The sequence below is a fragment of the Schistocerca piceifrons genome, chromosome 3 (genome assembly GCF_021461385.2).
Source record: "Schistocerca piceifrons isolate TAMUIC-IGC-003096 chromosome 3, iqSchPice1.1, whole genome shotgun sequence".
Taxonomy (NCBI): domain Eukaryota; kingdom Metazoa; phylum Arthropoda; class Insecta; order Orthoptera; family Acrididae; genus Schistocerca; species Schistocerca piceifrons.
This window is the reverse complement of record NC_060140.1, coordinates 478567541-478580245: the sequence shown is the minus strand read 5'-3', so window position 1 is coordinate 478580245 and position 12705 is coordinate 478567541. Positions and strand designations below refer to the sequence as shown.

At 37.8% G+C, this 12705-nt stretch overlaps 1 protein-coding gene across 1 annotated transcript in view; it reads left to right on the top strand.

The window, feature by feature from the left end:
* Window positions 1–12082, top strand: part of LOC124788751 (probable sodium/potassium/calcium exchanger CG1090) — a 123309-nt gene extending 111227 nt beyond the window's left edge. Inside the window, exon 10 of the mRNA XM_047256032.1 lies at window positions 9901–12082. Coding sequence (XP_047111988.1) covers window positions 9901–10100 — 200 coding nt within the window. The 3' untranslated portion in view covers window positions 10101–12082. The remainder of the gene's footprint in view (window positions 1–9900) is intronic.
* Window positions 12083–12705: the final 623 nt, after the last annotated feature.

The window sequence follows — 12705 nt, the reverse complement described above, 5'->3', positions numbered from 1 at the left end:
TCTTTGGGAAGTCAAGAATGCCAAAGAACAGCATTTCAGCAGTAGAACACAGTGTGCTACTGGCCCGGTATGATGACTAGGAAATAGTGGTCTTAGCAGCAGATAAAGGCAGAGTGACAGTACTACTGAAGTCAGAAGCCTAATGGCAGAAGATCAAAACGTAACTGTAAGATCCGTAATACAAACAAGTAGGGAAGGATGTGACGACATTTGTGTTATGTGAGACCATCAATCTAGTCTGAAGCTCAGGACAGGATACGAATACCATCAGAAGGCTTTACCCCAGGGCACTGGCACCAACGTAACTATATGGCCTCCCAGAATTCTTCGGGAGGGAGTTCCACTTCTGCCTGTTGCCAAATATCTGGCACAGCCGCTAAAACCTCTCATGTGTCACTGTCACTACTATATCAAGAACTCCACACATTTTGTGAAGGTACTTGCTTGGACAAGAAGAACCTACTAGTCAGCTTTGATGTATTGCCACTTTTAACCCAGGTGATGCTGCTTCACTCTGTTCGAAGGACACTTCAATGAGGACACAGGGAAACTCTTTTGACATGTAGTAATCTCTGTTAATTTCAAATGTGGTGGGAAATTCTATGAGCAAATAGGTAGAATTGCCATGAGTTCCCCCTTAGCTCTGGGTCAGACTAATGTGTGCATGGAGCACACTTCGAAGATGTAGCACTGAATAACGCCCACCTAAAATTGAAGGCATTCTGCAGATATGTAGATGACACATTTTTTGTGTGGCCACATGGCAGTGAAAACGTACAGGAATTCCTATATAATCTGAATGGTATTAATGATAGCATCGAGTTCACCATGGACATAGAAGAAAATGAAAGGATACCATTCTGGGACATTTTGGTCAAGAGTAGTTCAGACAGCACATTGGGACACTCAGTTTACAGGAAAAAGATGCACTCAGACCCTTACCTTAACTCTTGGAGTTGCCACCATCCAGCACATTTCAACCTGGTAATAAACATCGTAGCACATAGAACCAGGTCCATCTGCAACAGGAAGAGCTTGTCGAATGAGTTACAGCATCTGCGGGAAACTTTCTGAAAAAATGGTTACAAAAATAGATGTGAATAAGATGTGCCTTAAAGACAGGAAAGAGAAGGGAGGACTAACCAGAATAAGAGGAAGAAGGCAAGCATTCCTGTCATTTGCAGGTGCACCGACAGAAGAGAATAGAAGAGAAGAATGGAAAAAACATCAAATAAAGACCGTTTTCCATTCAACAAAGAAAATTAGGATATGCTTTGCTTGAAAAAAAGTCTGCTAGAACTGCAGACCCTGAGTGTTCACAGTATTGAGTGTGAATGTGGGACGCAATACATTGGACAGACATAGTGATGCATTTCCCAATGTCCTACAGAACAAATAAGAAATATTTGACTAGGGCAGACAAACAAGCCTGAGTTGGCAGAGCATAGCATCAACAAGGAAGAAACATTTGAATCTGAACAGGTGAAAAAGCTATGCAGCGCCATTGGGTTCTGGGACTCAATTGTCAAAGGTGCAATAGAAGTATATCTGCACAACAACCTAATAAACTGGGATAGTGGGTTTCAACGCAGCACATCATGGGATTCCATGCCTACAAAAGTACAATAGGAATGATCTGTTCTGAAGACATCTGTTGACAGAATAGACAGACACCAAGACTCAGTGCATCATGTTTCTCCACAACTATCTGTGGCACATCTACAACTACATCCACTTAGATACTCTGCAAGCCACCGTACAGTGCGTGATGGAGCGTACCCTGTACCACTACTTGTCATTTCCTTTCCAGTTTCATTTGCAAATAGAGTGAGGGGAAAACAATTGTATATATGCCCCCATATGAGCCCTAATTTCTCATATCTTGTCTTTGTGGTCCTGATGCACAATGTATGCTGTTAGCAGTATAATTGTTTGGCAGCCAGCTTCAAATGCTGCTACTCTAAATTTTCTCAGTAGTCTTCCTCGAAAAGAACATCGCCTTCCCTCCAGGGATTTCCATTTGAGTTCCTGAAGCATCTCTGTAACACTTACATCTTTTTTGAACCTATCAGTAACAAATCTAACAGGCCACCTCTGAATTGCTATGATGTCTTCCTTCAATCCGACCTGGTATGTATCCCAAACACTCACTCAAGAATATATTGCACCAGCATCCTGTATGTGGTCTCCTTTACAGGTGAACCACTCTTTCCTAAAATTCTCCCAATAAAATGAAGTTGACCCTTCCTACCACAGGTCTCACATGCCCATTCCACCTCATATTGCTTTGCAAGGCTATGCCCAGGTATTTAAATGACTTGACTGTGTCAAGCAGGACAGTAGTAATACTGTATGTGAACATTACAGGTTTGATCTTCCTACTCATCTGAATTAACTTAAATTTTTCCACATTTAGGGCTAGCTGCCATTTGTCACACCAACTGGAAGTTTTGTCTAAGTCATCTTGTATCTTTCTACAGTCACTCAACTTTGGTGCCTTACCATACACCATGGCATCATCAGTGAAGAACCACAGATTGCTGCCCACCCTGTCCACCAAATCATTTATGTATATAAAGAACAACAGTGGTCCTACCACACTTCCCTGGGGTACTCCTGACAATACCCTTGTCTCTGATGAACACTCACTGTCGAGGACAACATACTGGGTTCTGTTATTTAAGAAATCTTCAAGCCACTCACATATCTGTGAACTTACTCCATATGCTTATACCTTTGTTAACAGCCTGCAATGGCACACTGTGTCAGATGCTTTCCAGAAATCTCGAAATATGGTAGCTGCCTGTTGCCCTACATCCATAGTTCTCAGTATATCGTGTGAGGAAAGGACAAGCCGAGTTTCACACGAATGATGCTTTCTAAAACAATGCTGATTCATGGACATAAGCTTCTCAGTCTCAAAAAAGTTTATTATCTTCGAACTGAGAATATGTTCAAGGATTCTTTAATCAAACAGAATTTAGGGATATTTTTCTGTAATTTTGCAGGTCTGGTCTTTTACTATTCTTATATACTGTTATTACTTGCATTCTTCCAGTTGCTCGAGACTTGTACTGGGTGAGAGATCCATGATAAATCCAAGCTAGTACTCTTTGTAAAATCAAACTGGGATTCCATCCAGAAGTGGTGATTTATTTGTTTTAAAACTTTGAGTTGTTTCTCTATGCTTATTACTGTGTCATCCATATGGGAGCCTGTCTGATGGTCAAATAACAGTATGTTTGTACAATTCTCCTGTGCAAACAATTTCTTGAACTTGAAGTTTAAAACTTTGACTTTTGTTTTGCTATCTTCAACTGCCACACCAGAATGGTCTACAATGGACTGATCAGAACTATCTCGGGGTCTCATCCATATCTTTTGCTGAAGTGTGATGGTGGTAGTTGTCATATGCTTATCACATAGATCTTTTCACAGATGTACAAATCTCTACTAACCTTCGCTTGTCATCATTTATGCATTCCCTGTTAGAAAGAGAGTGCAACATCCTTTGCTTCCTCGGCATCTGCTGAATTTTGTTATTAAACCAAGGTGGGTGTTTTCCATCCTTTATCTACTTACTAGGTACATAACTCACCATACTGCAATTTGTAATCTGCTTAAACTTTGCCTATAATTCCTCTACATGCATCTTACTGGAACTAAGTGATGCCAATTCACTGTCTAAGGGAGATGTCAATAACTGCTTATCTGCTCTGTGTAGCAGAAACACTCTCTTAGGTTTCTTGAATGATTTATTAACTTTTGTAATCATAGTTACTATAGTGACATCATGATCACTAATCCCTCTTTCTATACAACACTGTAGATAAGGTCCAACCAATTTGTAGCTATAAGGTCTAAGATATTTCCATTGTGTATTAGCTGTCGGTCTAGCTGCTCAAGACAATTTTCAGATAACGTGTTGAAAAGTATTTTGCATGAGTGTCTGTCTGTACCCCCACAATGAATCCATACACATCTCAGTCTATGATTGGCAGGTTAAAAGTCACCTCCAACTAGTATTACGTGGTCTGGGTATTTACATGCTGTCAACAGTAGACTTTCTTTGAATGACTCTAGATCTGTCACAACAGAATAAGTTGGCTGGTAAAAAACACCCTACAATTAACTTGGTTTGACCTACACCTGTTACACGCAACCATATGACTTCACTGTCACACTCAACTTTCAGTCAAAGTGTCTCTATTCTGAAAGCCATTTGGTTTCCCTCGTTTCATTTTGACTGGTGAGTGTTTTTCAGAGAACCTCAAACTACTGTCAAGCCTAAAAATCCCTCATGCACATTCCACAAGTACACTGCTACGCAAGTAGGTGCTTTCTTTGTATAGTGCACCCCCGACCTATCAAGGGGAGTCCTACAAATTCCCACATTGTAATGCAGCTCTAGAAATCTGCACCTAAGACTATCGCAGAGGCGACGAAGACTTTGGTTGAGACTCTCCACTTGGTTCCAAACCAAAGAACCCCCATTCCCCCATCACCACCATAGATAGCACCCACCTCCAGAGTTGCATGATTATCCTGCCAGCAGAAGAGACCAGTAGTCCAGTGGCTATATGCATACACAGAACACGTCATCCCAACACTTTGTCTGATGATAATGATACAAAACTCATTGAAACGTTTTAGATGGATAGTGAACAGGCTATTTCTTGGCAGTTAGACAGCCCACACAATTGTTATGCATGCTATGTTAACTGGTACTCACGCTGTGTGCTATTCATTGTGCTGGAGACACAACTCAAACTAACCAACAAAATGCAGGTAATTCTTCTCTTTTTAAATAATCATAGAGTGGAGCAGACAAAAAAATCCAGAAATTCTCAGCATCGGTGTTTTGCTTCTTTTCTTTGGAATACAAGGAGTACAAAGGGTTAAACATCCACTTAAAGTGAATACAATGCAGATATGACTGACACATATGCTGTGGAAGACTGGGATTAGCTCCAAATACTATAGCAAGCATCCTGAATTGCCAAATGTCCTTTACATTTGGATTATCAGTTTACTTGAATGATCTGTGTCCTAAAGTGACCCCACAAGTAGATATCCACTGATTTCAGGCTGGTGATGTGCTAACCAAATTGCTGGCCCTGAGCAGTGTGTGTTCATTTATTGCCTTCATCTGTAAATAAAGTGTGCTCGAATGTGATACTCTATGTACACTAGAATAAATAAGCCACACTCCTTCCAGTAATTGTGACAAGTCATTGTCAAAACAGCATTAATAAGTGTAATGGCCAGGCTGGAAAGATTTGTGGTCAAATTAGTATCCACCAATAATGCTTATCCAGATACTCAGGCAAATAGTTTCTTAGAAATGAAATCCCCCATACTTCAAGTGGGATGATGTGTTTTCATACATGATTGAAGATCTGTGGAAGTCACATAGGATATTCATGTGTAGCAGAATTTTTACATTTGCATAAATAATAAAAAATATCAGAGATTAACTCTTCTCATACTCATGGTTTATATGAAAACAGTCATCAACATTGTGTGAAATTTGGCTTTGCCTCCACTTGCAATTAAGTCAGGCCAGTTGGGTTGAAGGAGTATCTGCTCTGACTTATAGTAATATGTGTGCCAACTGTCTTACACTGGAATACGTGACATAACAGGGTATGATGGATGCAGTTCTTTCCTGAAGTGCTGATATGTAAGTTAGCACCAGAATTCAGGACACTGTGTTCAGTGTTTAACTGCTGATGGCCACTTCACAGTAATTTTCAAATGGAGTACATGTTGCACACAATGACTATGCATCTGCTAAATCTATGTCAATTCCTTGTTGCTTCACTCAGTGCTCAATGTTGCACCAAGTGAAGAACTGTCTGTTGTATAATGTACCTCCACAAGATAATTTAAAGTCTGGTTTTTAAATCTATGTTGTTCTGCAACATAATCTGTCTGTAACTTTCCAATGTCCCTGAGTGTCTGCCAGCTATATGAGATTCTTTCATGATTCTTAAGTCAGGTGTTAACAATTATTTAATTGTAGTCTGTTCAAAATTTTCTCAAGCAGTTCCCCCTTTCACTCCTTTCCCACAGTCCATGTTTATTACTGTTCTTCTCTTCCTTTTCTTACTACACACATCAAAAAAAGTTTTGCATCACCTCGGTTCCGAGAGTTCTGGAACCTGTATAGAATATTGGAATAGAGATCAACATAAACATCATTTGTGCCCTTTTCATTGCTCATGAAAACCACAGATTGCATGTTGTACCACCATACAGCGAGAATAGAGTTGGTGGTCCAGCTTGCTGTACACATCGGTGCCTCTAATACCCAGTAGCATGTCCTCTTGCATTGATGCATGCCTGTATTCATCATGGCATACTATCCACAAGTTCATCAAGGCACTGTTGGTACAGATTGTCTCACTCCTCAACAGCGATTTGCCGTAGATACCTCAGTGGTTGGTGGGTCACATTGTCCATAAACAGCCCATTCCAATCTATCCCAGGCACATTCTATTGGGTTCATGTCTGGAGAACATGCTGGCCACTCTAGTTGAGTGATAATGTTATCCTGAAGGAAGTCATTCACGAGATGTGCACGATGGTCACATGAATTGTCGTCCATGAAGACAAATGCCTAGCCAATTTGCTGCTGATATGGTTGCACTATTGGTCGGAGGATGGCATTCACGTATCGTGCAGCCGTTATGGCGCTTCCCATGGCCACCAGTGGCGTACATTGGCCCCACATAATGCCACCCCAAAACAGCAGGAACCTTCACCTTGCTGCACTCTCTGTACAGTGTGTCTAAGGCATTCAGCCTGACCTGATTACCTCCAAACATGTCTCTGACTATTGTCTGGTTGAAGGCATATGCAACACTCATAGGTGAAGAGAACATGATGCCAATCCTGAGTGGTCCATTTGGTATATTGTTGGACCCATTTGTACTGCACTGCATGGTGTCATCGTTGCAAAGACGGACGTCTCCATGGACGTCAGGAGTGAAGTTGCGCATCAAGCAGCCTATTGCGCACCGTTTGAGTTGTAAGACGACATCCTGTGGATGCACGAAAATCATTATTCAACAAGGTGGCTTTGCTGTCAGGGTTCCTCTGAGCCATAATCCATAGGTAGTGGTCATCCACTGCAGTAGTAGCCCTTGGGTGGCCTGAGCGGAGCATGTCTGCAGTTCCTGTCTCTCTGTATCGCCTCCATGTCCGAACGACATCACTTTGGTTCACTCCAAGACACCTGGACAATTCCCTTGTTGAGAGTCCCCCCTGGCACAAAATAATAATGCGGACATGATCAAACCACAGTATTGACCGTCAAGGCATGGTTGAACTACAGACAATACGAGCCGTGTACCTCCTTCCTGGTGGAATGACTGGAATTGATCGGCTGTTGGACTCACTCCGTCTAATAGGCGCTGCTTGTGCATGGTTGTTTACATCTTTGGGCGGGTTTAGTGACATCTCTGCACAGTCAAAGGGACTGTGCCTGTGATACAATATCCACAGTCAGCGTCTTATCTTCAGGAGTTCTGGGAACCGGGATGATGCAAAACTTTTTTTGGTGTGTGTCAGTCCTCAGCCATAATTAAATTTTCATCTCCATTAACAAACTGAATAATTTATTTTATAACAACATATATTTCTTCAATATTTTCATTATCTACAGAGCTGATAGGCATATACACTTATGCTACTGTTGTCGATCTTAGGTGGCCTGTATTCTTATTTTCTTATTCATTGTTAGACCTACTTCTGCATTCCCCTTTCTTTGATTTTGTGTTGGTAAACCTTTTCTCAAATGACCAGAAGTCCTATTCTTCCTGCCACTGCAGTTCACTACCCACCACTTTATCTAGCTTTGCTCTATCCACTCTTCTCTTCAAATTCTCTAACCTTCCTATTTGATTATGACATCTAACATTCCATGCTCTGACCCATAAAAAGCCAGATTTGTTTTTCCTGATGACATCTTCCTGAGCTGTCCTCATGCAGAGATTGAAATAGGGGACAACTTTACTTTTGGAATATTTTACCATGCAGTAAATCACACGGCAAATCTGAGTGTCAGCAGGGAATTTAAAAGCTATAGTTACCCCTTGTTTTTATCTGTTAACATTATCTCACTTAGTTAGGCCATGTTGACTAATGTTGAAAGGCCAGATCAATCATCCAGTCTGCTGGCCCTGTAACTACTCCTCAGAGACCATTTTTTTAGCCTGGCCTCTCTCCACAGATATCCTTTTGATGTGCTTGCACATAGCCAGTAACTATCTGTATTATTGAGGCACATACACCACTCTATCATTGTCATGGGGGAGACATAAATATTATTTTGACAAAAATGGTAATTATTGAATACCTTAGAAAAATACTAAGACTCATAGAAAAGCTCGTACAAGGAATCAAGGATTATAATGAGCTCATATGAAACAAATAACTGTCAAATTTTAATAAAAATTATGTGATAAGAGTGTACCACACCATCTACCCTTTTTATAAATGATATTAATCATATCTGGCCAAATGCATAGGCTCTTTAAGAAATAATAATAGTATAATTTTAGTTACATTTTACTTTCAGTTATAAAATACTAACTGAATTAACTTTTCTTTTTTATTTGTAAGAAATTTTGGAATGGCTCTGAATTGGCCACTAGTGATTGTACAGTCTTGTGGAAGACATAACAAACAAATAATAATTTTATATTTGCCAGATTGCAGTAAAATGTCATTGTAGTCTGTATCAAATTTAGAGACATAAAGATCATTCTTATCTATCATACTGCTCCTGGCTGGTCTCTCCCTCCCTATAGTTCTGTGTCACACTTGGCTGTTATGCTACTGGAAATATAAATCAGCAAAACAGTCGTTAAAAGTACTTGAGGTAATCTCTGTCAAAAGCCACAAAAACACATTCTTGTGTGGATTGCTCCCATCTCACAAATAGTCAGTTACATCTTGCACATTTTCTTCTACAGTATTAGTATTAGTTATCTAAAACTAGCTCCTAATCACATGTATCCTTGAGCAGAATATAATCCAGATTCTCTTTCGTGCGGTTTTACAGATTCCCAGAAGTAATATAACTGATTACTTTCCAGACTTTTTTACGTGCACATTTTGCCTATTTTGTATAAATAAAGATCACAGATAACTCCCTAGTGATGAATATATCTAATTTTTAATGAACACTTGGTTGGATTTGGCATGTTTACTTTCAAATAACCCTCATATCACTAGACATTAAACAGCCCCAACCTGAGAGGCAATGTAAGCTACCAGTATTTTCATGACAATATCATGGTCACACTTTTCAGTAATTCTTCACAAGAGACACTTAATCATCATCCTTAAATCAAACCAGAATCTTTGTTGTCATTGAATATCAGAGGTACATCACAATCAGCATGCTATCCCTCACTGTAGTTGTAAACAATGTAAGTACTTCATGATACTATAACTCTACTTTAGCCTAGACAATGAATTATGTAAATATAGTTTAAACATGTAATCCTGCCTATTTATAACAATTTCCAGTGACAACTATTGCACAAAAAAATGTTCAGAGGTTAACAAAACCTATTCTGTTTTATTCTGTGACAGGAGCATTGAGCTTTCTTAGCACCAATGCTGTTACTCATTTACACAAATCTTGAAAATATGTTATTTTATATCAGTTGCACAATCACAGTTAATAACTTGGAGAGGAGTTGAATAATAACTAAATGTGTCAAATTGAATTTTTGATATAGAAGCAGACTTGTTGACGATTTAAAAGTTTAAAAGTTACTGTAGGTTTCAATCTTGTGTTCGGTGAATCACTTATAAAAGTCTATCCTATTTCACACATTTCTTTGATGAAGGCTGAAATAAGACAACTGGATGCTCTTCTTTCAGGTCTTACATACTCAACTTTGTCTCTGCTGTCAACTGTTGTATTTCTAGTGGTTACAACCCATCTTAATGGTTGGAAACTTGACAAGAAGTATGGTGTCATTCTGATGGTATGGTATTTGTTGTTCATCACTTTCGCCAGTTTATATGAACTTAATGTATTTGGGTATATGAACCCACCAGAATGTCATAGTGACTTCTGAATTCAGTTTCCTATAGCATTACAGCTTTGCAAAACGCTGAATTGTTATAAAATACAGATGTGTTCAGAATTAACTGTCAGAGATGGGAGGTGTCTGGCATGTAAGAAACTAAATATATGATCTGTTTAATTTAAATAGGAATAGAGTCTTGTATTGAGTATTTAAGAATGAATGGTAAATGTTGTTTACTTTTTTAAATGACATAGAGGCTGTAAGAGTTGTTTACTCTTAATAATTTATACCAAGTTGAAGAGCCACTCTTGTGCATAGATAATAGAAAAATTATATAGCAGAAAAGCCATCTGATGACTATTCATTCTTAAGCTTCCAAATGAGACAGAATAAGAATGATGATTGCTTTGGCCTAATTCTGCAGCAACTTCATATTGTGCCGAAATTTTGTGTGTGTGTGTGTGTGTGTGTGTGTGTGTGTGTGTGTGTGATCTTGTTGTATGGCTCTGTGTTGTCTTTTTGCTGACAATTATATTACAAAGTCACACTGTGTGTTCAAGTGTGTTAACAAACTGTAACACAAGCCATAAATGCTTAGACATAGAACTTGAAAACTTTTTGATGTACCAGTTCACTGACAGCATTGGCTAATGAAGCTGACAGCCTGCATCATCTGAAAAAATTGTATCACTTACTAGGCAATTTTTCAATGTGTAAAAAACAAAATATTTTGTAAAGATGTTATAAAACCAGGACACACAACTGAACAAATGTTTGGGAAGTGATAGTGTTGTTTATAATAATGATATACATGTTATTTGATGGTTTCTGACAGTTTATCACAAGAAGATTGATTTGAAACAAATAACACACAGAGCTATATGGCTCTTATCTCGCACATAAGCTGTTACTGTTGGAAATACTATTTAAAGAAAAAATACAAAAAAAATTGGATATTTTTGAGGTTAGTTGGTTGTTGATGTAAATACAAAGAAAAACTGTAGAACTAATTTGATATGAAGTGTGAGAATGACAGGATAGATTTTGTTTAGAAAAAGATATGTGGTCAAATAAACTGTATGTACAACATATGACAATAATTAAAGCCTTATTGTAATACTTGTCCTGTTACCTTAAAGCTTATACAAAAGAGTAATCTAGCTTCTAATGTACAAGTGTTTTAGATTTTAGCTCACTCAGACATGAACAGAAAAATTCTAGCTCATGTGATATACAACCTGTAAATTATTGTGAATCTTTATTTTCTAGAAGAGCTGCATTTATAATACAAGGCCACCAAAATCCATTTGTTTCCAGGTACCTTTCCTTCACAACTAATACAAACAAGAAACTATCTGATCTAATATGACAAAAGAGCTCTACTAATTTAGGTATTTCTGTGGGAAACACATGGCTAATAACTGCAGATTTAATTGTGCTTGTTAAGACTGAACATCATGTAGACACCTTTTCTGTGGTTGGGTTTCTGCTTACACTAACATGAATATAAGAGCATTTGCTGTACATCTGGAAAACTGAGTGAGATATTTGTAAACTAAAAAAAAATCACATTGTTTAACTTTGTTCTTATTTTTGAGAGTCTGAATAACTGTTGTTTCTTATTAACCACATAAATGTGGCAAAAGCATATGTGTGACATATTGTATGCCACCAAAAATACAGTTCACTGTTAACCTGACAGAGAAACGAAATTAAATTCTAACACTATTCAAGGACTATATAATTCAAATGTCAAAATTAACTGTGTAATTACTTTTGTAAGCTAAGCCAAACAATGAAGGAAAACACATTCGATTAATTTCAGTTGTGCTCTCAGGCTGTTCTGTCATGTATTGCTCAAATAATAGTTCACAAAATGATTCATGTCATAGAAAAACAACTACTTAAAATGTGCTTTTATGATACCCTATGCAACAATAACAGTCATGTTAAAGAAAGAAACAAAACAGTTGAGAACCACATTCCTTTTGTATTCTGTATTCTTTGTGCTCTCAGTTCCACAGCTAATTACATCCATTTCTTTTAACCAAACAGCATTTTTGTGTTTCATTTATCACAATATAATGTTAAAATGTCTTCAAGTTGCTTCTCTAAATTTGGAAATTTACTATTAAATTTTGGTTCTATGCATTTGTTTTACATTAATATCTATGTGCTATTCCAGTATCATACCTGATTAATTTTCTTTCTGTGTACTTTACTAGAACACCATTCCTGTTACCCTTGATTCCTCTGTTCTTCTTGTGTAAACAAACACTTAAGAAATCTGACACATAAAATTTCATACAAATATTACAGTCAAATTTACAGAAAATAAAAAAAATGAATATCTGCTTTGCGAATCGGAATTCACGTGCAGATAGTTTACATATTCAGATTCAGATTCAGATTCTTTATTAGTCATTCAGCATTGTTACATGCACTAGACTTCGTCAGTTCACTTAACCTATTAATTTTACCAAAAAAAAATTACACATTTAAGTTGATATTAGGCATTTCTAAAAATTCTTCTAATGAATAGAATGGATTAGTTAACAAGAAGTTATGAACATTGTCTTTAAATAATTTGTCAGGCTTGATTGACCCATTTTTAGACAATTTGTTATATATTTTAATTGCCATATACTTATGA